This window comes from Tachyglossus aculeatus, chromosome 21, assembly GCF_015852505.1.
Source record: "Tachyglossus aculeatus isolate mTacAcu1 chromosome 21, mTacAcu1.pri, whole genome shotgun sequence".
Classification (NCBI taxonomy): Eukaryota; Metazoa; Chordata; class Mammalia; order Monotremata; family Tachyglossidae; genus Tachyglossus; species Tachyglossus aculeatus.
The window spans coordinates 55,733,586-55,761,333 of NC_052086.1; the positions used below are offsets into that span (position 1 = coordinate 55,733,586).

Here is a 27,748-nt window from a genome sequence, read left to right on the forward strand (position 1 = left end):
AGCAGAATGCTCTATACACAGGAAATGCTCCATTTCTACTGATTGATTACCTATGATCTCCTGGGGAAAGCCTAACTCTCTTTTCACGGTTTTAGATTAGCTAAGGTGTTGTCGACATCAAGTGCAGTGGATGGCAGAGTGAGACCGACGCAGATGGGGTTTCTGGTTCGCCTTTTTGTTGGGGACATCAGACCTACCCATTCCACTTCAGAACAAACAGGGATTAGGGACCTTAAAGTAGATGGTTCTACGGAATCTATTTGTGTAGCACCCCTCCTTGTCTTATGCTGTCGAGTCGCCTCCGACCCAACTACCAGAACGATAGCAGATGGAGGTGGGGCGTTCTGGGAGAGGTGTGCCACAGCATAAGACAAGGCAAGCTCCCCTCACCTCACAATCCCCAAAGGATAGGGACCTTGTAATTCCCACCTGTTTTTTCTCTCCCAGGGCTTAGTAGTAATAATAATAATAGAAAGCGCTTAGTACAGTGCTCTGCACACAGTAAGCGCTCAATAAATACGATTGAATGAATGGTACGCTTTTGGGAATACCATGGACTCCCCAAAAGACGAACAAATGGATTTAAGAGCAAATTAAACCAAAGTGCTCTTTGGACGGCCAAATGACTCGACTTAAATTAGCATATTTTGGACACAGTCAGGAGGACTAATTCTCTGGAGAAGACACTAATGCTAGGAAAAGTCCAGGGAAAATGTGGAAGAGGCAGACCAGCGGATAGATGGATAGAGACCATAAGAACGATAACGGAAGAACCACTAGAAAGGCTGAGGATTCTGGCAGAAGACAGGATGTTCTGGAGAAAGTATAGTGTGGCTCAGTGGAAAGAGCCCGGGCTTTGGAGTCAGAGGTCATGGGTTCAAATCGCAGGTCTGCCAATTGTCAGCTGTGTGACTTTGGGCAAGTCACTTAACTTCTCTGGGCCTCAGTTACCTCAACTGTAAAATGGGGATTGATACTGTGAGCCCTCTGTGGGACAACCTGATCACCTTGTAACCTCCCCAGCGCTTAGAACAGTGCTTTGTACATAGTAGGTGCTTAATAAATGCCATCATTATTACTATTACCCATGGAGTCGCTTTGAATTGGAAATGACTCGATGTCACTTAATAATAAAGGAGCATGGGGAAGCAGTGTGGCTCAGTGGAAAGAGCCCGGGCTTTGGAGTCAGAGGTCATGGGTTCAAATCCCAGCTCCGCCGCTTGTCAGCTGTGTGACTTTGGGCAAGTCACTTCACTTCTCTGTGCCTCAGTTACCTCATCTGTAAAATGGGGATTGATTGTGAGCCCCACATGGGACAACCTGATCATCTTGTATCCTCCCCAGTGCTTAGAACAGTGCTTGGCACATAGTAAGTGCTTAACAAATACGAAAATTATTTTTTATTATTATTTGTTAAGCACTTTCTATGCACCAGGCACTTTTCTAAGCAGTAGGGTGGGGCCAAGCAAATTGGGTTGACACAGTCCCCGTGCCACATGGTGCTCACAGACTTAGTAAAGTGCTTTGCCCACCTAAGCACTTAAACACTCTTCTCACTACTGTAGAAGCAATGTGTTCAAGAAAGAAGAAGAAATCAAATGGGGAAACATTACATAAGGAGGTGTGTGTGTCGGGGGGGACCATTTGGGAGATTTCCTTGAGGCGAGGATTGTCTGTTGCTTTGAGAGATTCGGCTGGTGGGTCAGTGCCTTCGGGGTAACATCTGGGACTCCTCCCCACCCCTCTGTTTTGCAGACAACCCTGGCCGTATGCGTGGAGGACGATCATGGGAGCCTGCCCGGAGGAGGAGTACTGGGACACCCTCCTGCGCTGCTGTGTCCCCTGCAGATCCATCTGTAACAGACCCAACCCCAAGAGCTGTGCCACCTTCTGCGGTAAGAGCGGGTTCGGGGAGCTGGGTCTGGGCGAGGGGAGGAGGTCTCGGGAGGCCCGACGGGCACCACACACCAGGCAGATCCAAGATACATGCCTCCTATTAATTATGGCATTTATTAAGCGCTTACTATGTGCAAAGCAACGTTCTAAGAACTGGGGAGGTTACAAGGTGATCAGGATGTTCCACGAGGGGCTCACAGTCTTAATCCCCATTTTACAGATGAGGTAACTGAGACCCAGAGAAGTGAAATGACTTGCCCACAATCACACAGCTGACAATTGGTGGAGGCAGGATTTGAACCCATGACCTCTGACTCCGAAGCCCATGCTCTTTCCACTGAGCCACACTGCTTCTCCAATAAGCAAATAGATCCCCCATAACCAGGAAAGTCACCGTAGTATTAAGCGTTTACTACGCGCCAAGCACTGTGCTAAGAGAGGTGGGAGATGAAAGAGAATCACATCAGGCACAGCCCCTATTCTCCCATAAGGAGGGTGGATATTTTATCCTCTTTTTTTTTTAACTGATGAGGAAATGGAGGCCGGGGGAGGTTAAGTGACCTCCCCAAGATCTCACAGCAGGGCAGAGCTGGGATTCGAACCCAAGTCCTCTGGTTAAAGGCCCCATGCCCTCTCCACTAGGCTATACTGCTTGTAAACAAAATAGCCCTCCCTGGTTCACAAGGCCAAAGCAAGCAAGCAAGCAGGGCAGTTCATGTCAAATAAATGGGCTAATGGTCAGAGCAGCACTGGACTGGAAGTGTCTGTGGTTGTTTCCTCTCGATCAGATGACCACCTAACACAGGTGTCGGGCTCTCTGAATACAGTCACTACTGACCTACATAAATGAGGGAGGGGTGTTTTCCCACCCGGGGACCCCCCCCGCCATTGCCTGAACAGAGGGACTATCACATTTTCCTTGAAATATTATCCAACCTTGGCTTCACTGACACTATCCTTTCTTGGTTCTCCTCCTATCCCTCTGACCTCTCCTTCTCAGTCTTTTTTGCAGACTCCTCCTCTGCCTCCCACCCTCTGAAAGTGGGGATGCCTCAAGGCTCAGTTCCCCTTCTATTCTCATCATCAATCGTATTTATTGAGCGCTTACTATGTGCAGAGCACTGTACTAAGCGCTTGAGCGCTATTCTCCATCTACACCCACTTTCTTAGAGAACTCATTCACTCTCACGGCTTCAACGACCATCACTATGCGGATGATCCCCAAATCTGCACCTCTAGCCTCTGCAGTCACACATTTCCTCTTGCCATTAGGACATCTCTACCTGGATATTCTGCCAACACCTCAAATTAAACTTGTCCAAAAGTTAACTCCTTTTCCCGTCCCAACCCTGTTTTCACTGTCTTTCCCATCACTGTAATAATAATAATTATGGCATTTGTTAAACACTTACTATGTGCCAGGCACTGTACTAAGCACGGATTGGATGCTGTCCCTGTCCCGCATGGGGTTTGCAGTCTCAATCCCCGCTTTACAGATGAGGTAACTGTGGCACAGAGAAGTGATTTGCCCAAGGTCACACAGCAGACAAGTGGCGGAGCTGGGATTCAAACCCATGACCTTCTGACTCATAGGCCCATGCTCTAGCCACTACACCATGCTGCTTCTTCAGACACTACTTTCCTACCAAGCCCAAAACCTTCTCATCTAATTCATTCAATTGTATTTATTGAGAGCTTACTGTGTGCAGAGCACTGTACTAAGCGCTTGAGAAGTACAAGTTGGCAACATATAGAAACGGTCCCTACCCAACAATGGGCTCACAGTCTAGAAGGGGGAGACAGACAACAAAACAAAGCATGTTAATAATTATGGTATTTGTTAAGCGCTTACTATGTGCCAAGCACTATTCTAAGCGCCAGGATAGACACCAGGTAATCAGGTTGTCCCACATGGGGCTCACAGTCTTAATTCCCATTTTACAGAGGAGGTAACTGAGGCCCAGAAAAGTTACGTGACTTGCCCAAAGTCGCACAGCTAAGTGGCAGAGTCGGGATGAGAACCCATGACCTCTGACTCCCAAGCCTCGGCTCCTTCCACTAAGCCACGTTGCTTCTCAACTCAACTCTCTCATTCGATCCACACAATCAGTCTGTTCACCAAACCCTGTTGATTCTACTTTCACAACACTGCTAAAATCTGCTTTTTCCTCTCCATCTGACCTGCTTCTCGTATGAAAGAGAAGCATATGAGACACACTCTCCCCACCCTCAAAACCTTAATAAAATCGCATCTCCTCCGAGAGGCCATCCTCCATTAGGCCTTCTTTTTCCCTACTCCTCCCTTCTGCATTGCTTAGGTAGCCTTTAAGCACACGATCATTATAATAATAATGATGGTATTTGTTAAGCGCTTACTATGTGCAAAGCACTGTTCCAAGCATCCTCCGAGTCTGTCTCCCTCTCTAGACTCTAAGCTCTTTGTGGGCAGGAAACATGCCTTCCAACTCCGCTGTACCGTAATTTACTAAGTGCTTAGTGCAGTGCTGTGCATGCAATAGGCCCACAATAAATACCATTGCTGTCATTATTTATGCCTTAAGAGCCTCATCCTTCCTTCCTCCTCCTAGAATCACTCAAGTGCCACAGACAGCACGGGGTCTACTACGACACGCTCTTAAAGCAGTGCATCAAATGCTCGGCCACCTGTGGACAACACCCATTGCAGTGTGCCCCTTTCTGTCAGAGCACCCCAACAGGGCAGAAGAGAGCCAGATGGTCCCATGAGCTTCCAGGTAATGAAGAGAGGGCCTCGTTCCCTCGGAGCCGGGCTGGTGGGGACTTCAATGCCGTCTGTGGATGCTATGATGATGAATAATAATAATTGCTGTATTTGTTAAGCACCTACTACTAAGCGCCGGGGTGGATACGACACATTTCCTGTCCCACGTGGGGCTCCCAGTCTCAATCCTCATTTCACAGACGAGGTAACTGAGGCTCGGAGAAGGTGACTTGGCCAAGGTCACACGGCAGACTAGTGGCAGAATTATTATTATTATTATTAGAAAGGGCCATCCAACATGGAGACTGGCAGCCTGAGGGGGAGCTTGGGGCCTGGATCAGAAAAAAGGGCTGGGGCGGGACGGGAGAAGACTAGCCTCATGGATCAGACTTGCCCTGTGGTGGGGTCATGGGCAAATATGTCCTGGGCATCCTGAGGGCAGTTGGACACAAGGAGTAGAAGGCGGTGGGACACTTATGGGGAAAAAATGGTGTTGTGCTAAGTATACTGATTAAGCAAAGTATTTACATAAGCACTCTGCTGACGGAAGTAGAGGCTGGTGCCAAAATGGCATTCTGAGCTCATCAGGGATCTGTCATCAGAAGATCGTCATTTCTTTATAAACCATAACACACTAATCCTCAGACTATCCCTGAGGCATCATCTCCATTTTATCAGATGAACTGAAACTTGAAGGTGGGGAGGGCTGTAGGCTGTTGCCAAGAACGGGTCTCGCAAGAGAAAAGGTTTGGGGATGGGGGAGACGGAAAGGAGGCACAGTGAGGAGGAGGAATGAAGAGTGTGAACTGGGGTGTAGTGGGACTAGAGTGGGTATTACGAGGGAGAGAAATGAATGCCTTTTATCCAGTGATCAGAAGTTTCTGTGTGGTGTGTAGCAGGATAATAATTATGGCATTTGTTATGCGCTTACTATGTGTCAGGCACTGTACTAAGTGCTGGGGTGGATACAAGCTGTGGCTGCCAACTGCCCATCAGTGCCCCAAGCTGTGTCCCAAGTTTCTCTGGCCTTCAGTTGTGTGGAACAACTCAAGAGCAGAAAGCGGTGGGGCAGGGGCTAGGGTGATGCCAGGTCACTGCCGCCCCATCACTGTTTGCCTCCTCCTCCTCTTTCCTTTCTGAAAAACCTAGCAGTGCCTGCTGCCCGCTTTATGGGACAATGCGGGGCTTTACCCCTAAGTGATGCCAGTTCCTCGGGCAAAGGAACTGTTGACAACCAATCACTAGTATTTACAGAGCATCCATTAAGCACTTACTATATGCACCAAGCACTTTTCAAAGCACTGCGGTGCTTGCAGGTTAATCAGGCCAGACACAGTCCCTATCCCACATGGGGCTCACAGTCTAAGTAGGAGGGAGATGAGGAATTGACTCTCCTTTTTGCAGTTGAGGAGAACGATAAGTGAATGGCCCAAGGTCACAGGGCAGGCAGAGTGGCAGAATCCAAGTTCAATGGTTCCCAGGCCCACGCTCTTTCCATTACATTCCACTGTTTCCCCATTTCTTTTGTGTGCAGAGTGCCATACGAAAGGCTCGGGAGAGTACAGTAGAATGAGTAGACATGACCTGTGCCTAAGAGGAGTTAAAGTTAACACCTGGTTGCCAGGGACTAATGGGTTTTGTGGTGCCCCCCGCCACCCCCACAATGTGGCATCATCACCTCCTGCTTCATAGGGATCCCACTGGAACGGTCTCCCAAACTTAACTGACCAGTGTCTGGCAGTGGCGAGGCTCCCTCCGTCCCCAGCTGGCTCCCAACACGCCATTCCCTCAGCCCAGGAGGGACTACTCAGTTGAGAGGGTTTGTGCCGGAGCAGATGGTTCTTCCATCCGCAGGAGCAGCTTTCTCACTCCTAGATCAGGCTCCTTGCAGGCAAGGGTCTACGGGGCAGGAGAGGACAAGATTGGGGGTGATCATCAGACCCCGCTTCTCGCCCCGGCCCAACCTATCGAAGCTGAGCCGGACCCACCTGAGCTGGGCTGGCTGGGGGAGGAGAGGGGAGAGGAGGGGAGGAGAGGATTTGGGAGGGAAGGAGGGAGTTCAACCCAGGGGTTGTGGAGTATTGGGGAGGTAGCGGGCTCCATTCTGGTCACACTTGAGGGCGGTTTTTGGCAGGGTTGGAGCAGTTCGCGTGAGTAGCTGGGGGCCGCATTGAGGGGTGTCCCCCGCCCCATCTACCCCTCCCCACACCTTCAGGCCCTTGGGTCCTTATGTCAGCCCTCTTTGAGTTAGGCTCCCAGCCTTGCCCAAGTGGGATTGAAAAGCCCAGAGAATTTAAGGGGCTAGGAAGCTCCCAGATCAGATCTTCTCCATCTATTGGCTTTTCCGAGCCAGGCTGCTTTCCAATGTGAAGTCCTGCCTTGTCCAGAGCCCTGCCTCTTTTCACCGTCCCGAAATTTGGAATGAAAAGTTGGCACCTACTGAGGGTCTCTGGATGAGCAGCACGTGCCTGAACCCCCTGCAGCTTAGCCCCTACTCTGACAAACGCTCCTTCTCTCCTCTTGAGAGCAGCAGAAATTCAGCTGGGCACAATCCCTGGAATAGTTTTGGGGGAGTGGGGACAGCTCAGCTTTGAAGTCTTCTTTGGAGTTTCCCCCATAAAGGTCCCTAGAAATGGCACCCAATCCCTACTGGGGTTCCACCCGGTTCCCGACCCCTCTAGCATTGCCCCAACTAATGATAATAATAATAATTTGGTACTGTTAAGCACTTACTATGTGCCAAGCACTGTTATGAGTGCTGGGTTCTTGTCTTATGCTGTCGAGTCATCTCCGATCCATAGCGATGCCACGGACACATCTCTCCCAGAATGCCCCACCTCCATCTGCCATCGTTCTGGTTGTGGATCCATATAGTTTTCTTTGTAAAAATATGGAAGTGGCTTACCATTGCCTCCTTCCGCGCAGTCAACCTGAGTCTCCGCCCTCGAATCTCCCCCGTGCCGCCACTGCCCGGCATGGGGGAGTTTTGACTTGTAGCATCATCATCATCATCATCAATCGTATTTATTGAGCATTTACTATGTGCAGAGCACTGTACTAAGCGCTTGGGAAGTACAAATTGGCAACATATCTGGTATATATATGGTAGCAGATTGCCTTCCACTCGCTAGCCACTGCCCAAGCTAGGAATGGAATGGATATGCCTCTGCTTGACTCTCCCTCCCGTAGTCAAGACTGGTAGAGTACTGGAAACTCTCCAGGTGCGACCCTGAGAGGGTAAGTGCTGGGACACATGCAAGTTAATCAGGTTGGATACAGTCCGTGTCCTACATGGGGCTCACAGTCCTAATCCCCATTTTACAGGTGAGGTAACTGAGGCCCAGAGAAGTGAAGTAACTTGCCCAAGGTCACAGAGCGGACAAGCGGCAGAGCTGGGATTAGAACCCAGGTCCTTCTGACGCTCAGGCCTAGGCTCTTTCCACTAAGCCACGCTGCTTCCGTGGTCCCACCCCCCAAGCCGAGTACTCAGTTGGTCGCTGCTGCGGCCAGATGTGGAAAGATGCTTCAGTTTAAGGCAGGGCCAGTTGGTCCCTGACCAGGTTATGGTGGAAATGCCAGCCACTCCTAATTAGGAGGGAGTCAAACCCCAGTACATCTACTACACTTTTCCGAGAAGCCAGTCAACACCCAGAGGCCTGTGCACAGGAAGCCAGTAGGGCCTGGCAGCCATCAATCTTGCACAGTGGCTTGCCCCATGGCCAGGGGAATCCTTAACAACTTGAAAAGCTCAGATGCCATAGGTCAAAGGGTGCTTGGGTGGGTAATAATAGCCCTACTAGGGGCAGGAGGACAGAACACTGGGAATGCCAGTGGACCAGATAAAGTCCCTTACAAACACTGACATTTTCCAAACAGAAGTCTTCATTCTTTTGGCACCAGAGGGATAATAATAATAATCATAGCATTTATTAAGTGCTTACTACGTGCAAAGCACTGTTCTAAGCGCTGATGGCCATTCCTTGCTCGAGGAATCGTCTAGCCCATCCGCACCGACTTTAGGCAGGTCTGCCCTTATACCGGCTCAGCAAAATTAGAATCTCTCTTAATAATAGTAATAATAATGATGATGGCATTTATTAAGCGCTTACTATGTGCAAAGCACTGTTCTAAGCACTGGGGAGGTTACAAGGTGATCAGGTTGTCCCACGGGGGGCTCACAGTCTTAATCCCCATTTTCCAGATGAGGTAACTGAGGCCCAGAGAAGTGAAGTGACTTGCCCAAGTGGCACAAGTGGCAGAGCCGGGATTAGAACCCACAACCTCTGACTCTCAAGCCCGGGCTCTTTCCAGTGAGTCACGCTGCTTCTCTTGTTTTGAGACTCCTTCAACTAAAGGATTTTTTAGTCTCTCGGCAGTTATTTCTACTTCCCAGCCTGTCTACTACCAAAGAGCTTCTGGAGAGCAGGAGGGCTTAATTTGCCATGTCCCCCATGCTCCCAGGTCAGCTAGGTAATAATAATAAGAATAATAGCATTTGTTAAGCGCTTACTATGTGCAAAGCACTGTTCTAAGCGCTGGGGGTGGGGGAATACAAGGTGATCAGGTTGTCCCAGATGGGGCTCACAATCATAATCCCCATTTTACAGATGAGGTAACTGAGGCTCAGAGAAGTGAAGTGACTTGCCCAAGATCATACAGCAGACATGTGGCAGAGCTGGGATTCGAACCCATGACCTCTGGCTCCCAAGCCCGGGCTCTTTCCACTGAGCCACACTGCTTCTCTAGGTGGATCTGAAACCCATCTACTAGCCACGGGGGCTGGCTAGGTGGACTGAGAGGGCCCCGGCATTTGCCCAAGATCACACAGCAGACGTGGCAGAGCCGGGATTCGAACCCATGACCTCTGACTCCCAAGCCCGGGCTCTTTCCACTGAGCCACACTGCTTCTCTAGGTGGATCTGAAACTCATCTACTAGCCCCGGGGGCTGGCTAGGTGGACTGAGAGGGCCCCGGGATCCTTTCCGATGTGCCCAAGGGAAACTCGGGAGCAGGGTGGGAACCAGGCCATGAGTTTGCCAGCCACCTCTCCTTGTCAGCTGCACCCTGCCGTTCTGTTTACAATCCGAGCAATTTGCCAATCAAATTTCAACCTGGGAGAGGAAGGTGGGGGGCTGCGCGTATGAAACGCATTAAACGGAAGGTCTAATTTTAGGGCCCAGTCACTTGAAAGTAGCAACAGGAGAGGAGGAAAACAATCCACCCCGTGGGCCAACAGCTTCCCATCAGCAGGCCTAGTGCTGACTTGGCAGTGAGGTAGTGCCCTCCTGTGGTGCAATCGTATTTATTGAGCGCTTACTGTGGGCTGAGCACTGTACTAAGCGCTTGGGAAGTACAGGCCATTCATTCATTCAATTGTATTTGTTGGAGAAGTACAAATCATTCATTCATTCAATCGTATTTGTTGAGCGCTTACTGTGTACAGCCCACTCTACTAAGCGCTTGGAAAATACAAGTCGGCAACATATAGAGACGGCCCCTACCCAAAGACGGGCTCACAGTCTAGAAGGGGGAGGCAAGACAATAAAACATGTAGACCTGTGTCATAATCGTCAGAACAAATAGAATTTGTTCTGAGAGCTCACCTCCTCCAGGAGGCCTTCCCAGACTGAGCCCCTTCCTTCCTCTCCCCCTCGTCCCCCCTCCATCCCCCCATCTTACCTCCTTCCCTTCCCCACAGCACCTGTATATATGTATATATGTTTGTACATATTTATTACTCTATTTATTCATTTTACTTGTACATATCTATTCTATTTTATTTTGTTAGTATGTTTGGTTTTGTCTCCCCCTTTTAGACTGTGAGCCCACTGTTGGGTAGGGACTGTCTCTATATGTTGCCAATTTGTACTTCCCAAGCGCTTAGTACAGTGCTCTGCACACAGTAAAGCGCTCAATAAATACGATTGATGATGATGATGAAATAGAATTATAGCTAGATGCACATCATTAACAAAATAAATCCTACGAAAAGGTCTCTCAAATTCTCCTTACGCAGGGCCCTCCAGGCCCGATTTTTCTTTCATGCTATGATGCGCTGGGTCTCATGGGCTCCCACTGTTTCTACTGGGAAACAATGTACCGGTTGCCAAAGAATCAAGTCAGACATCGCTGACCCCATCATGAACAACTTTTGCTGTTTCATGGCAGTGCATCTTTTTCCAGGTGTGCCGTGGCTTTAGTTCTTGGGATTGACAGCTACCCTTTGTCTCCACTAATAATAATAATGATAATTATGGTATTTGTTTAAGTGCTTACTAGGTGTCAGGTACTGCACTAAGTACTGGGATAGTGTTCCAAGTTGTTCTAGGTCAAATACTATTTTACAACTGCCTGAGCCAGCAAAGCAGAACTTGGAAGTGCAGGCGGGATACCATCCCCACGAAAGAAACTGCTAGAGAGACATCCCAGGCCAGGACTGCAGAAGGTTTCCCTCACTCCCATGCCAATCAAATAAGGTATGGAGAGGGGGAGTGATGGAGACTGGACAAGTCGGCAACATCTAGAGAAGGTCCCTACTCAACAACAGGCTCACAGTCTAGAAGGAGGAAACAGACAACAAAACAGACAGGAACAAAACATGTAGACGGATGCAGGGAGTGACCCGCAGGACTGAAGCCTCCAGCTTTTTCCCACTGACCATTAGCAATCAATCAATCAATCGTATTTATTGAGCGCTTACTGTGTGCAGAGCACTGTACTAAACACTTGGGATGTACAAGCTGGCAACATATAGAGACAGTCCCTACCCAACAGTGGGCTCACAGTCTAGAAGGGGGAGACAGAGAACAAAACCAAACATACTAACAAAATAAAATGAATAGAATAGATAGGTACAAGTAAAATAAATAGTGTAACAAATATGTACAAACATATATACAGGTGCTGTGGGTAAGGGAAGGAGGTAAGATGTGGGGGATGGAGAGGGAAAGGAGCAGGAGGAGGAGCATTAGCAGGAGGGTTGGGAAGGTTTAAGACGGCTCCTGCTTCACTCCTAACCAGGAAAGTGTTTGACACTGTGCACCACACTGGCTTGAAGCCACCCACAACCCTTTCCTCCTGTGGAGGCTTCAGCGTTTCGGGCTAGGCCTCTGCCTCCTGTGTGGCCAGAAGCCCCCGGCTTCCAGTGGCCCATCCCCTCCTGGTAAACCTGATGATAAACCGAGCCGGCATCAGGTTGGGTTTAGCTGCTCAAAGTGGAGGATGGATGAGGGAGAGATGCCCATGAGGGAATTTAAAATTCTGCCGGTCTGTTTCCAAAGGGGAACTACCCTGGTAGTCCTGTGGAAGTGGAAAGGTTTCCCCCTCTCTGGACTGTGAACTCTGTGTGGGACAGAATCTAATTAACTTGCACAGAGAAGCAGCGTGGCTTAGTGGAAAAAAGCCCGGGCTTTGGAGTCAGAGGTCATGGGTTCAAATCCTGACTCCGCCAATTGTCAGCTGTGTGACTTTGGGAAAGTCACTTCACTTCTCTGGGCCTCAGTTACCTCATCTGTAAAATGGGGATGAAGACTGTGAGCCCACTGTGGGGCAACCTGATCACCTTGTAACCTCCCCAGTGCTTAGAACAGTGCTTTGCACATAGTAAGTGCTTAATAAATGCCATTATTATTATTATCTGCAAACTCATGGCCTGGTTCTCAAATCCCGGCTCTGCCAATTGTCAGCTGTGTGACTTTGGGCAAGTCACAACTTCTCTGGGCCTCAGTCACCTCATCTGTAAAATGGGGATTAAGACTGTGAGCCCCAAGAGGGACAACCTGATCACCTTGTATCCTCCCCAGTGCTTAGAACAGTGCTTTGTACATAGTAAGCGCTTAACAAATGCAATTATTATTATTATTATTATCTACCCCAGCTCTTAGGAAAGCGTGGCATTGTGGCTAGCGCACAGGCCTGGAAATCAAAAGGACCGGGGTTCTAACCCTGACTCTGCCACTTGTCTGCTGTATGATCTGGGGCAAGTCACTTAACTTCTCTGGGCCTTGGTTATCTCACCTGTAAAATGGGGAGTAAGAGTGTGAGCCCAATGTGTGTCAGGGAATGTGTCCACTCGATTAAAGCATATCTACCCCAGTGCTTGGAATAGTGGTTGGCACATAGATAGTGATTAACAAGTACCATAATTAATTAACAGTGTTTGACACATAGTAAGCCCTTAACAAATACCATAAAAAAGGGTTTTACCCTGGAGGTTCCCCTTTTATCCTGTAGGATCATTTGCAAACTCCAAATTATTCACCAACTGGGGGGCAGGAGGCCCTGGACTGGGTTCACACCCATCCGGTTTCCAAGCCTGGTGTCAGATTCTCAACACTGCTTGTAACAGTAATAATAATGGCATTTATTAAGTACTTACTACGTGCAAGCACTGTTCTAAGCGCTGGGGAGGTTACAAGGTGATCAGGTTGTCCCAAGGGGGGCTCACAGTCTTCATCCCCATTTTACAGTTGAGGTAACTGAGGCACAGAGAAGTTCAATGACTTGCCTAAAGTCACACAGCTTACAATTGGCGGAGCAGGGATTTGAACCCATGACCTCTGGCTCCGTAGCCCGTGCTCTTTCCACTGAGCCACGCTGCTTTTCTAAGGTACAGCTGCGGGCAGGGTGGGGCCAGTTTCAACTGCCCTGAACATTTGAAAAGCAAGAATAGATTCCCCACGGCAGAGGAGTGAGAGAGTTAGGATGGGCATTTTTCCTTGGAAACTTCGTTATGCCCTCAATGGACTCTGTTATTACTGTTCTGATATGCTAGACTGAAGATACTGGGAAGGCTGGGGAAAACTCTGATTTTCTCCTTGCTTGGGTGTGTGTGCACACACTCATATCACCACCAGCTGGGCCTCAGAGGAGCTGAGAAGTGCAATGCCAGCTCTCACACAAGAGGATATGGCAAGACCCAGTTGGTCCAGTGTTCAATCAATCAATCAATCAATCATATTTATTGAGCGCTTACTATGTGCAGAGCACTGTATTAAGCGCTTGGGAAGTACAAGTTGGCAACATATAGAGACAGTCCCTACCCAACAGTGGGCTCAGAGTCTAAAAGGGGGAGACAGAGAACAAAACCAAACATACTAGCAAAATAAAATAAATAGAATAGATAGGTACAAGTAAAATAAATAGAGTAATAGTGTTCAGTGTTCAGCCCAGTGTTCAGGAATCCGAGGCATCCTGTGTTCTCGGGGAGTGGGGTTTGGGGTTTTGGGAAGGGCAGGAAGCTCACTCATGCCAGGCTCAACTGAGTATCTAGGGAGCCTCCTTCCTCTCTTCCCCCAAATAAGTCTTCCCTTCCTCCTCAATCAAAGGCATTTATTCATTCATTCTTCAGTGCTTATTGTGTGCGAAGCACTCTACTAAGTGCTTGGGAGAGGTGTAAGCTTGTGGCCGGTAGGGAATGTGTTGGTTTACTGTTGTCGTGTACTCTCCCAAGTGTCTAGTACAGTGCTCCACACACAGGTAAGCACTCAATAAATAGCGACTGATTGAACGGATGACGTACAATGGAGTCGGGAGACGTCTTCCCCGCCCATAATGAGCTTCCTCCCCTTGACTTGTGACACTACTAACCCTTTGTAACCTAGAACTGTTTATCTCAAGTTGCAGCTCTCTATTCGAGGCACCAAGAAACTCCCAGGACTAAAGTCACCGGTAGGCTTTGAGTAATCAATCAATGGTATTTACTGAGCACTGACTGTGTGCACAGCACTGTACTAAGCGTTTGGGAGAGGGCAATACAACGGAGTTGGTAGACACAGTCCTTGCCCAAAGGAAGAGTACCTGCGTGCAGAGCACTGTTAATGGGTGCTGATATATACTATGTATATATATGCATATGTACACAGCACTGTGTGCAGAGCACTGTAGTAAGCGCTTGGGAGAGGGCAATACAACAGAGTTGGTAGACACAGTCCTTGCCCAAAGGAAGATATATATATATATATATATATATATATATATATATATATATATATATATATATATATATCGTATATATATATATAGTATATATTTTGTATATATAATATATATAGTATATACATATTGTATATATATATGCATATGTATATATGTACATATATACATCTAGACTGTGAGCCCACTGTTGGGTAGGGACCGTTTCTATATGTTGCCAACTTGTACTTCCCCTAGCACTTAGTACAGTGCTCTGCACACAATAAGTGCTCAATAAATACGATTGAATGAATATACATATACATATATATATGCATATATACATACATATATGTACATATATGCATGTATATACGATATATGTATATACGATATATATATATGATAGAAGGCACAGCGTCCCTGTCCTAGAGGAGTTTATAATAATAATGATGATGATGGCATTTATTAAGCACTTACTATGTGCAAAGCACTGTTCTAAGCCCTGGGGAGGTTACAAGGTGATCAGGTCGTCCCACGGGGGCCTCACAGTCTTCATCCCTATTTTCCAGATGAGGTAACTGAGGCCCAGAGAAGTGAAGTGACTTGCCCAAAGTCAGCTGACAAGTGGCGGACCTGGGATTTGAACCCATGACCTCTGACTCCAGAGCCCGGGCTCCTTCCACTGAGCCACGCTGCTTATAATAAACGGCCAAATATACAAGAGGAGAAGAGAAAGAGAATAGATACAAATAATAAACCACAAATAAGAGGTTAAAAAAGATGCGTTTTAAAAATAAACAGACACATGCATGTGGGCTAGCGTGGCTATAAAGGGGCATGACCAGGAAGATGGGGACTGTAGGGAGTGCCTCCTGAAGGAAGTGACTTTTTTAGGAGGACAGGGCTTGGGCAGGAAGATGAGTTCGGTTTGAGATGTCGGCAGAATGGCACGGGAATGAGAATGTGACACGGAATGAATGAGTCACAGGTTGGAGAATCACGAGGGAAGTACAGTTGGAAGGTTTGCACGGAAGGAGCAAAGAGCACACAGTGGAGTGAGGTAGGAGAAGAAAATGACTAGGCAAGAGTGAGACAGGTGGTGAGAGTTTCAAAGTCAATGCTCTTTTGCTTTTTGTGAGATGAAATGAGTAGCCACTGAAGCTTTTCGAGAAATGAGTGGTATCTTCTAAATGGAATTTCAGAAAGACGGTCCCTGCAGTAGAACGAAAGGGGGAAATTGAGGCTGGAAGACACCATTCAGGAAGCTATTTCGGTAAAACAGCAGGGAAGTGATGAGGGCTTGAACCAGGGTGTGGCAGGAAAGGTGGAAAGGAAGGGGGAGAATCTGTGAAATGGTCTACTGGAAAACACGGTTGCATTTAGACACTAACTGAACGTGGAAGGAAAACGAGAGCGAGCAGTCAAAGATGACCCCAAGGTTATAACTTGTGAGTCGGGAAGGCTGGTGGTGGTGTGGACTGCGAGAGGAACGGTGAGACTCGGAGAAGATATAGGAGGCGAGATGAAAGGTTCTGCGGGACTTAAAATGGCGATCACCCAGCTGCAAGTTGGAGAAGATATGAGATTGTAAAGCAGGTGGGGAGTAATAAGGACTACAGGGGCAACCCTAAAAAGGGAGTAACCGAAAGCACGTGAGACGATGAACTCCCAAGAGAATGAGTGGAGCAGCCAGAGCTTGGTCTCAAGAGATAACGGAGGGAGTAGAGTTAGCCACAAACATTCATTAACTCCGCTCTGTGGCCCTCTTTCCATCTCCCTGTTAGTCCCAGGGCCATGGCTTCCTTCTTGATTGCCCTCTACTTCAGCCTCAAGGACTCGTACAGTTGGTCCCATTGGAGTTCCCGCCAGTGTGCCGTGGGCACGGTGACCTCAAGCCCCCCATCTCAGTGGAAAGAGCCCGGGCTCTGGAGTCAGAGGTCATGGGTTCATATCCCAGCTCCGCCGCTTGTCAGCTGTGTGACTTTGGGAAAGTCACTTCACTTCTCTGGGCCTCAGTTTCTCATCTGTAAAATGGGGATTAAAACTATGAGCCTCCCCCGGGACAACCTGATCACTTTGTAACCTCCCCAGCGCTTAGAACAGTGCTTTGCATATAGTAAGCGCTTAACAAATACCATTATTATTATTATAATGCTGATGAAAGCACAGTGAGAGAGGAGTGGGCCAGCAAAGGAAGCCGCGAAGCAGGGGTTGGGCAGGCGGGAAAAGAACTGGAAGTAAAGGAGAAAGGGCTGGAACTCAGCTCCGGTATAAAGAACGGTCCTGGGATGGCCATTCTGTTGTTGAAATTTGGGTGGCAGCGTTGGTGGTGGTTAAGATTGTGAGCCCCCCGTGGGACAACTTGATCACCTTGTAACCTCCCCAGCGCTTAGACCAGTGCTTTGCACATAGTAAGCGCTTAATAAATGCCATTATTATTATTATTATTAGAGGCAGCCCTTTTGGTTGATGGGGAGGGATGCCTCCCAACTTGAAGGACGGACTGTGGTTTCCACTCCTGGTGCCAGCAGGAGGAAACAGAAGCCAGACTGCAGGTGAGGGGCATCGGCGGACGGAGTACTGACCCACTCCATGAGTGAGCCAGGCCTGGGTAGGTGACTGAAGGCAACCTCATTAGGAGGGTGTAAGCATAAGATGCAGCACAGCCTCATAAGTAGACCGTGGGACTAGGAGTCAGAAGGACCTGGGTTCTAATTCCGGCTCCACCGCTTGTCTGCTGTGTGACCTTGGGCAAGTCACTTCTCATCTCTCAAAATGGGGATTAATAATAATAATAATAATCATGTTGGTATTTAAGTGCTGACTAGCACTGTCCTAAGCGCTGGGATAGATACAAGTCTATTATGTTGTCATTCATTCATTCATTCAATCGTATTTATTGAGCGCTTACTGTGTGCAGAGCACTGTATTAAGCGCTTGGGAAGTACAAGTTGGCAACATTTAGAGACAGTCCCTACCCAACAGTGGGCTCACAGTCTAGAAAGTGGGCTCACAGTCTAGAACCCACTTGGGGCTCACAGTCTTGATTCCCATTTTACAGAAGAGGGAACTGAGGCCCGGAGAAGTGAAGTCACTTGCCCACAGTCACGCAGCTGACAAGCGGTGGAACCGGGATTAGAACCCACAACCTCTGACTCCCAAGCCCAGGCTCTTTCCCCTAAGCCACGCTGTGAGCCCCATGGGGGCTACAGACTATGTCCACCCTGATTAACTTGTACCTACCCCAGTGCTTAGTGCAGTGCCTGGCACAGAGTAAGCGCTTAACAAATACCATTTTTTAAAAAAAGCGCAGAGCGGTGTTGCTCATCACCTGGCCAGCATGGCACAGTCCATCCAGCCTGACTTCTGAGCCACAGCCTCACTGCCCATCCGTGTTGCCAACTGGGACTTCCCAAGGGCTTAGTACAGTGCTCTGCACACAGTAAGCGCTCAATAAATATGATTGAAAGAATGAATGAATGAATCCGTGGGCAAACCACTGCCATTCCCTGGCTCCTGCCCAGCTCTGAGGCTGGCTCCCAGGGCTAGGGAGGCAACAATGGCCCCCTCACTTGTTCCCTTTCTTCCTTCCTTCCAGAGAGGCAGCGTGGCTTAGTGGAAAAAAGCCCGGGCTTTGGAGTCAGAGGTCATGGGTTCAAAACCCGGGTACGCCAATTGTCAGCTGTGTGACTTTGGGCAAGTCACTTCTCTGGGCCTCAGTTCCCTCAGCTGTAAAATGGGGATTAAGACTGTGAACCCCCCGTGGGACAACCTGATCGCCTTGTAACCTCCCCAGCGCTTAGAACAGCGCTTTGCACATAGTAAGCGCTTAATAAATGCCATTATTATTATTATATCTTCCTTATTCCCCTTCCAGCCCCGCTGCCACCATCCAGCTGTTGCAAGGAGGGGATCATTTTTGAATCTGCACAGAAAAGGTCAACCCAAACTTTGGGTCTAGGCACCCTCTGGGCTGCAGGAAACTTGCTCCAGGAGGCATGGGGGAAAAGGGGAAAAAGAAAATCACCCCCCACTGGGGAGTTCCTAGCCCCACTCGACAGGTAGAGGCCAGAGGTTGGGGACGCGGGGAGATCCGCTTCCAGCCCCATCCGTAATGTCACTTCATGTGGCGTGTCTTCACAATGAGGGGGGCACCATGGGAGTCAGAAGGACCTGGGTTCTAATCCGGACTCCGCCACTTGTCTGTTGTGCGACATTGGGCAAGTCACCCAACTTCTCCGTGCCTCCGTTACCTCACCTGTAAAATGGGGATTAAGACTGTGGGCCCCACGTCACCTTGGTAAAGTGACTGGCGCACAGTAAGCACTTAAATCCTTGTCTCATGCTGTCGAGTCGTCTCCGACCCACAGCAACACCACGAACACACCTCTCTCAGAACGCCCTGCCTCCATCTGCAACCATCCTTGGTAGGGTATCCACCATAGGGTTTTCTTGGTGAAAATATGGAAGTAGTTTACCGTTGCCTCCTTCTGCGCCCTCGATTCTCTCCCGTGACGCTGCTGTCCGCTACAGGCGAGTTTTGACTTGTAGCAGATTGCCTTCCACTCGCTAGCCACTGCCCGAGCTAGGAGTGGAACTGGGGGGCCTCTGCTTGACTCTCCCTCCCGTAGTCGAGACTGGTAGAGTACTGGAAACTCTCCAGGTGTGACACTGAGAGAGGTAAGCACTTAAATACCGATGTTGCAGTTATTATTAATAATAAATAATGATAGGTGCAGCGCATGCATTTGACCAGCTAGGGGTTATTCGGCCAGAGAGCCCTTTCTTTTAGAAACCTTGTCAATCCCTTCCCATGGAGGGATCTCCTGCTCACGCTCCCGTTTTTCTTGCAGCCAACTTTGCTGCCCCATCTTCTCTTGAACAGAAGCTGAGAGGGGAGGCGAGCCAGTTGGTGCTAGTCTACAGCATCCTGGGGCTCTGCCTGTGCGCCGTCGTCTGCTGCTTCCTCATCATGGTCACTTGCTTCCTCAAGAGGAAGGGCGGTGAGCTCTCCTGCCAGCCGCCCTCGGTCAAATGCCACACCCGGGGGGGATCTTCTAAGGGTAAGTTCCATCATGATGCCTATGTGCCCTCCTCGGGTGTGTTTGTTTGCTTTTTACATTTTCAAGCTGAGTCTTGGTCTAGGGAAGAAGTTCCTAGACCTTTAAAATCTAATAATAATAATAATAATAGCAGTTATTAAGCGCTTACTATGTGCAAAGCACCGTTCTAAGCGCTGGGGAGGTTACAAGGTGATCTGGTTGTCCCACGGGGGGCTCACAGTCTTAATCCCCATTTTACACATGAGGGAACTGAGGCCCAGAGAAGTGAAGTGACTTGCCTAAAGTCACACAGCTGACAAGTGGCGGAGCCGGGATTTGAACCCATGACCTCTGACTCCAAAGCCCGGGCTCTTTCCACTGAGCCACGCTGCTTCTCCAATCTAATCGTATTTACTGGGTGCTTACTGCACTGTACTAAGCACTTGGGAGAGTGCAATATAAAAGAGTTGGTAGACCTGTTCCCTGGCTATATTTCTCAATGCTTTGAGGGTCCCCAGGGCCCTCCAGCTCAAAACGCGGGCACCCTCTTTCTCTCTCACCCGCTCCTTGTTTGCCTGCTCCTACGAAGAGACGAGTACTAGACTGTGAGCCTACTGTTGGGTAGGGATCGTCTATATATGTTGCCAACTTGTACTTCCCAAGCGCTTAGCACAGTGCTCTGCACACAGTAAGCGCTCAATAAATACAATTGAATGAATGAATGAGTACTAGCAATAGTGTTCCTTCATTTAAAGTGGGGAAGTGAGAGGAGAAAGGGCCTAAGATGTCATGAGGTGATCCACACACACGGTAGAATTAAACCAACGCCTACAACCAAGGAAGGAGCTCCCGAGAGGGCCCACTCCTTGACTAGGGAAAGATCATTAGCAGGAATTTTTTTTTCCCCCAGCCCAGCTACTACACAGATGCTTCAAGCGCCTCTGCCCAGACCCTTCCCATGTCATCCTAGCACCTTTTACTGGGCTGCAGCTAGTTTAACACTGTTGCAGACGCTAGATGTTGGGAGTTAGCAGACCTCAGGGCAAATTCTGCCCTCACCCAGGGCCAGCTGGGCCCCCTGGAAACCTGGAAAATTCCTATTGGCCTAACCAGGACCACGCCTGCATCTGTAGGAGAGGGAGCCGGGGCAGAGCCATCAGCCAGCTTCTTACAGCGAGTTCTGGAGCCAGGAAGGAAGGAGTGGATTGTGTGTGACGGCTAACGGTGGAAGTTACGCTTCCCAGATGCACCCGTGGGCTCTCTAGTCCCCATCCGCCAAGCTCACTCTCTTCCTCCCTTCAAGGCCCTGCTGAGAGCTCACCTCCTCCAAGAGGCCTTCCCAGACTGAGCCCCTTCCTTCCTCTCCCCCTCGTCCCCCTCTCCGTCCCCCCATCTTACCTCCTTCCCTTCCCCACAGCACCTGTATATATGTATATATGTTTGTACATATTTATTACTCTATTTATTTATTTATTTTACTTGTACATATCTATTCTATTTATTTTATTTTGTTAGTATGTTTGGTTTTTTTTTTTTTCTCTGTCACCCCCTTTTAGACTGTGAGCCCAATGTTGGTTAGGGACTGTCTCTATATGTTGCCAATTTGTACTTCCCAAGCGCTTAGTACAGTGCTCTGCACATAGTAAGCGCTCAATAAATATGATTGATTGATTGATTGATTGAACAGATCTCTAAACCCCACCACCCGCTTCCTTTCCTGGCCCTGCTGGGGTTGTTTTCAGATGGGTGAGAGCCGGAGGGTAGAGGAACAGAGGAGCTGTTGCCTTTCATTGTGTCCTCAACTATTCCATGGTGGACCCCTTGAAAGCATCCGGCCTGCCCAATGGAGAAAGCTGCCCGTATGACCTTCGGTGTCGGAAACCTTTAAGTTGGGCAAGTGGTAGCAAACCTTTTTCCATTTATATTCCCATCCCAATCAATGGTATTCACTGAGTGCTAACCTTAGGCAAAACAATCTCACTTTGATATGATTCACAATAGATTTTGTAGACTTCCTTGAAGTCTCCACACTACCTTTCCAGTCCCAGCTAGACCACAGTCATGCTTTCTTTGCCTTCACAATCCTTCTTATTTATTTATTTATTTATTTTATTTTGTTACTATGTTTGGTTTTGTTCTCTGTCTCCCCGTTTTAGACTGTGAGCCCACTGTTGGGTAGGGACTGTCTCTATATGTTGCCAACTTGTACTTCCCAAGCGCTTAGTACAGTGCTCTGCACACAGTAAGCACTCAATAAATACGATTGATTGATTGATTGATTCTTAACTATTTTCCCCACACTCCTACCTCCCCCACTCCCGTTTTTTTCCCTTTGGGGAACTGCTCTTCTCCCAACTTTGAAAAGACTCTGGACTTTCTTGGAAAGCTGCCACACTTCAGTACATTTTTCCTTGTCCTATGTGAGTGTCACTCTTTTCCCCACAATTCTCTCACCCCCTAAATCAATATTTCCATTGTGCTAAATTTTGAAACTTGGCATCTGACACCCTAAATTAAGCAGGGCTGTCTAAACATTGCTTGTATGCAGTTGATAGTTGGGTTGTCAATTGCACACATCTTTGACAAAGGCCTGAGAGGAAGACTATTACTGAAGAAACACTTGCATGATAAATGCATGTTTAAAGGATAATACCAATTTTTACTGAGTTTTCAAAAATAAAACCCAACAACCCTTTGAATTACTTTGTTTTCCTGTCTCATTATAGAAAAGGTAAACAGGTGAAGGTGTAAGATGAAGGTATTTCCGCTTGGTAAGACTTCTCTGTGACCCTTACACTTCCTGAACCAAAGACCCTGAGGGAATAGCTATTACTAAGCGAAGCAGCGTGGCCTGGTAGAAAGAGCACAGGCTTGGAAGTAAAGGACCTGGGTTCTAATCCCACCTCTGCCACATACCAGCTGTGTGGTCTTTGGACAAGTGGCTTCATTTCTCGTGTCTTAATTCCCTCTCGGCTATTCCTAAGTAAAGGAGCGTGTCTTAGGGGCAAGATCACGGGCTTGAGAGTCAGAGGACATGGGTTCTAATTCCCAAGCACTTAGTACAGTGCTCTGCACACAGTAAGTGCTCAATAAACATGATTGATTGATTGATTCTAATCCCGGCCCCGCCACTTGTCTGCTGTGTGACCTTGGGCAAGCTGTTTAACTTCTCTGTGCCTCAGTTAACTCACCTGTAAAATGGGGATTAAAACTCTAAGCTTCACGTGGGACAACCTGATTACTTTGCATCTACCCCAGTGCTTGGCACATAGTAAGCGCTTAACAAATAGCACAATTATTATTAAAATAGGGATTTAATACCTGTTCTTCCTCCTACTTAGACTGTGAGCCCCAAGTGGGACCTGATTATCTTCTATCCCAGCACTTAGTACAGTGCTTGGCACATAGTAAGCGCTTAACAAATAGCACAATTATTATTAAAATAGGGATTTAATACCTGCTCTTCCTCCTACTTAGACTGTGAGCCCCAAGTGGGACCTGATTATCTTCTATCCCAGCACTTAGTACAGTGCTTGGCACATAGTAAGTGCTTAACAAATAGCACAATTATTATTAAAATAGGGATTTAATACCTGTTCTTCCTCCTACTTAGACTGTGAGCCCCAAGTGGGACCTGATTATCTTCTATCCCAGCACTTAGTACAGTGCTTGGCACATAGTAAGCGCTTAACAAATAGCACAATTATTATTAAAATAGGGATTTAATACCTGTTCTTCCTCCTACTTAGACTGGGAGCCCCAAGTGGGACCTGATTATCTTCTATCCCAGCACTTAGTACAGTGCTTGGCACATAGTAAGTGCTTAACAAATAGCACAATTATTATTAAAATAGGGATTTAATACCTGTTCTTCCTCCTATTTAGACTGGGAGCCCCAAGTGGGACCTGATTATCTTCTATCCCAGCACTTAGTACAGTGCTTGGCACATAGTAAGTGCTTAACAAATAGCACAATTATTATCAAAATAGGGTTTTAATACCTGTTCTTCCTCCTACTTAGACTGTGAGCCCCAAGTGGGACCTGATTATCTTCTATCCCAGCACTTAGTACTGTGCTTGGCACATAGTAAGCGCTTAGCAAATAGCACAATTATTATTAAAATAGGGATTTAATACCTGTTCTTCCTCCTACTTAGACTGGGAGCCCCAAGTGGGACCTATCTTCTATCTATCCCAGCACTTAGTACAGTGCTTGGCACATAGTAAGCGCCTAACAAAAAATACTATTATTCAATTGCATTTATTGAGCACTTACTGTGTGCAGAGCGCTGTACTATTAGTAGTAGCTTATGTCTGTGCAGCATTCTGAAGAAAGGATTTTTTTTTTAAAGTTTCATGAGTTAAAGATTAGTTTCTGTGGCTAACAGAACCGCAGCTGTAGCTTCCCTATTACGTTTTCCCACGGAGGAAGGGACAGGTATCAGTGGCCTCCATATAATCACCTTCAACGAAGGTAGGATTCATTCCTTGAGGCCTTGGCATATGCTGTTATGAGAAGGATCCTCTGAAGTGTCTGAGCTCAAGCTGCAAATGAGAACCTCGTTTGTATAGATGCCTGCCTTCCTAGGAGATTGAGGAAAAAGAAACATACCTTAGTCCAAGCAGAGCAACTTTGAATTCGACTTTCACAGGGGTGCTTGAGGCAGCGAGGGATTTTTTTTCGGGTTTAGAGGAGGACACTGAACGTCATTCAATAGAAGTAGGGATTTAGGTAATAATAATAATAAAAAATTATAACTAGTAATGATAATAATAATGGTAATACTCATTAATCAATCAATCGTATTTATTGAGCGCTTACTGTGTGCAGAGCACTGTACTAAGCGCTTGGGAAGTACAAGTTGGCAACATATAGAGACAGTCCCTACCCAACAGTGGGCTCACAGTCTAAAATAGGGATTAAGTGCTTACTGGGTGTCAAGCACTAAGCGCTGGGTTAGATTCAAGTTAATCAGGGCAGACACAGTCTCAGTCCCACATGGGGCTCACAGTCTTAGTAGGAAGGAGGTTTTTAATCCCCATTCTACAGACAAGGAAATGGAAGCACTGAGAAGTGACTTGTCCAAGGTCACACAGCAGGTATATACTGCTATGTGCCCCCTGTGTATAGGGTTTCCTGTTTGCAGCTAGGGCGGGCCCCATTAGCAAGGGAAGACCAGGAAAGAGACAGCCACGGGGAAGGTGAAGATGTGAAGTCCTCTCTGTGAACTCATTCCCACTCACCTCTTACAGATCACCTAATGGAAGCGGGAAGCGACAAAGCCGGATCTGGGGAAGGCAGGTCTCCGGAGCCTATCGAAACCTGCAGTTTTTGCTTCCCGGAACAAAGACCCGCCAAGGAGAGCGCAGCCAATAACGGGACCTTCCATCCGCAAGGAAAGAGGGCTGCTGCCAATGGTGTTGGAGTGGCTGGGACAGTGTCCAGCCTCCAAGACGGCTGCTTAAAAATCATATGCTCGCCCTCTCAGGAGAAGATGACCACGACATGAAACCCCGGAAGGAGAGCTGGACTGTTCCTACAGCTGAAAGCATCCAGGGTTTAGTCTCTCCCTTCCTGTTCTGAACCACTCTACCTTGCCTCAGAAAAAGAAGAGTCAGGTTTTTCTGCCTGAAAGGCAAACACCACTTATGCCTAGTTCCTTCTGCTGTGGAAATGAATTTTTCTAACCGTCGGGCACACACGCATGCGCACGCACACTTTCCTTCCTCATTTGGCAACGCTATTTTCTGACCACCTCATCCTTCTAGCGCAGTTGAAACTGACCACGACTTAAAACGTTTCTGGCCCCTGCGGCATTACCGATTTCTTCAGCTCTGGAAACGGGTTTGTTGACCTGCAACGGCGTAACCCATTTTAGCTCTTTAAACAGAAAATGGCCACATTTCCCCTTTTTCAAATACACCCCAGTTGGAGTACATTTGAAAGAACGTACGCACAGAGTATCAGGCAAATGCGCACCAGCACGTGGCAGCTTAACTCCCAAACACAATCTACAACTTGGACTACACGCATTTCTTTAAAAAACCTTACTCTCTTCCTGCTTCCTTGGTGAGGTACGTGAGATGGGGGGCCTAAGGAGGCGAGCGGACACGATGGCGAGACTCAATGAACCACCTTGTAGTAGTCATATGTGCTTACACAGCATTTTCTACTAGAGACCAAATGATTGGCCAGAAATTCTGCTCTATTTCCACATTACTAGGTTGGTGCCGATGAATGATATGGAAGAGGTAATCTAATCCACCCCCGTGACTTCAGTCGGGATGGCAGCTCGGCCCTGTTTCAGCCAGATAGGTTTCTCTTCCATTTTATCGCTTACAATAAAGCTTAAACGATAGCCAACAGCTAGACCCTAAGAAAACGGCTCCGTTCTCCGTGATTTCTTCCACAGTGGAGGTCAGCTGGTGGCCATCATCCGCCTTTCCTGTCCTTTTGTTGGCCAGTGATTCTCCGGGGTAGTACCTGATCATTTTGGTTTGGCCAACAAAAATATTTAAATCATAAAAAGGGTGTTTCCACATTACTCCCTTAGACACCGTCAGCTTAAATCACTTACCTTCACAAAGCCTAGTTGTAAAAATGTGGCCGTGAAAAGGTGAGGCCGTTGAAAAATGTTTTTTGAGAATCACTGTCAAAGAGACCATGTTTTACCTGGCACATCTGCTTGCCGAGCACTGCACAAAGAGGCATTTATGCCAGCAAAAACCATGTATCCACATTTTAAAATGTTTTATTTACTGCAATTATGCTTGGTTGCACTTGACAGCTTACACAAGTGCAGGAGGATATGGCATGAAAATAAAACCGACCAGCTTCTAATAAATCCGGATTCTGCTCCCAAGTATTGGGTTAAGTACAGCCGCCAAATCAGTGGAACTTTGGCCCTTTCCTTAAATTTGTCTGGCGACATCTCCCTCTCTTCTATTTAATGGGAAAAGAAAACCAAATTACAAAGCCTAAACATAGATCCAAGCTCGTTCGTTCCCCTGCCTTTGTCAGTCTAGCCACAGCCACCCAAAAGGCTTCTAGGCGTTGATATACCTCCAGTTAGTCTGAAAAAAAAGCTAAGCTGAATTTCTTGCATAGAAAACAGTGAAACCCCCATTGTTGCATCCAATAATAAGTGGAAAAAATATATACCCCCCCCCCCCCCCCAACATCAATCCAAGTGAATCTTTAGCACTAGGCAGAAGGGGAATTTTTTTTTACCAGCTCATGGTAATCCTCAAATGTGAAACAACTAACCCAGTGGCCAAAATGTGGTTAAAAAAAAAGCAAAAAATCAAAGAACAAGCCATACCCAACCCTACATCATTTTCACTCCTTAAGTTCCAGATTTTAGAATATGAGAAAATCCTAACGAGGAATCTTTCAATTATGCCAGGTCTTGCCATCCAGTCTGTGGCTCACCAGGCTCTGTTACTGCCTGCCTTTATGCCATCTCCCCTCCAGAAGGATGTGTGCAGGGACAGAGAAAATGAAACTTATTTTATACCTGATTAGCAGCCTTGGTGGAGGGGGAGTTGGAAGCTAGTGCTGGAATTCGTTAAGCGCTTACTATGTGCCAGGCACTGTACAAAGTGCTGGGGTGGATACAAGCAAATCGGGTTGGAAACGGTCCCTGACGCACGTGGGGAACCAGTTCTAATCCCCATTTTACAGATAATAATAATAATGACATTTATGAAGTGCTATGTGCAAAGCACTGTTCTAAGCGCTGGGGAGGTTACAAGGTGATCAGGTTATCCTACGGGGGGCTCACAGTCTTCATCCCCATTTTACAGATGAGGTAACTGAGGCACAGGGAGGATTAGTGACTTGCCCGAGGTCACACAACAGACAAGCGGTGGAGCCGGGATTAGAACCTGCAACCTCGGATCCTCAGGCCCGTGTTCTTGTCACTAGGCCATGCTGCATTTGCATCCTCAAAAGTTAAAGCAGATACCCTATCCCAGTGCCTCGGTCTCCCTACTTGGCCTCTACATAGGGGGCGGCGGGGCTAGACTGGCCCAGAAACAAATCTTTTCCCCTAGATGATGATGATAATGGCATTTGTTAAGCGCTTACTATGTGTAAAGCACTGTTCTAAGCGCTGGGGTAGATACAGGGTAATCAGGTTGTCCCACATGGGGT

The 27,748-nt window shown here is 47.7% G+C and overlaps 1 protein-coding gene and 2 non-coding genes across 3 annotated transcripts; 1 reads left to right on the top strand and 2 right to left on the bottom strand.

The window, feature by feature from the left end:
- The first annotated feature begins 1,770 nt into the window (after positions 1-1,770).
- TNFRSF13B (TNF receptor superfamily member 13B) lies at positions 1,771-26,326 on the top strand. The gene is made up of 4 exons (XM_038763586.1): positions 1,771-1,895; positions 4,485-4,649; positions 19,405-19,614; positions 24,847-26,326. The coding sequence occupies exons 1-4, from the start codon at positions 1,787-1,789 to the stop codon at positions 25,101-25,103; spliced, it is 741 nt and encodes a 246-aa protein (XP_038619514.1). The 5' UTR covers positions 1,771-1,786; the 3' UTR covers positions 25,104-26,326.
- Positions 7,738-7,875, bottom strand: LOC119943181. The gene has a single exon (XR_005455650.1). It is a non-coding gene; the product is annotated as a small nucleolar RNA SNORA7 (small nucleolar RNA).
- LOC119943044 lies at positions 19,095-19,232 on the bottom strand. The gene has a single exon (XR_005455529.1). It is a non-coding gene; the product is annotated as a small nucleolar RNA SNORA7 (small nucleolar RNA).
- Positions 26,327-27,748: the final 1,422 nt, after the last annotated feature.

Bases quoted from the DNA above. Each gene is read 5' to 3' on its own strand.
- TNFRSF13B (XM_038763586.1), top strand. From the start codon at position 1,787: ATGGGAGCCTGCCCGGAGGAGGAGTACTGGGACACCCTCCTGCGCTGC. The intron at 4,650-19,404 runs GTAATGAAGAGA...TTTTTCTTGCAG, and splicing joins ATGGTCCCATGAGCTTCCAG to CCAACTTTGCTGCCCCATCT. The intron at 19,615-24,846 runs GTAAGTTCCATC...CACCTCTTACAG, and splicing joins CCGGGGGGGATCTTCTAAGG to ATCACCTAATGGAAGCGGGA.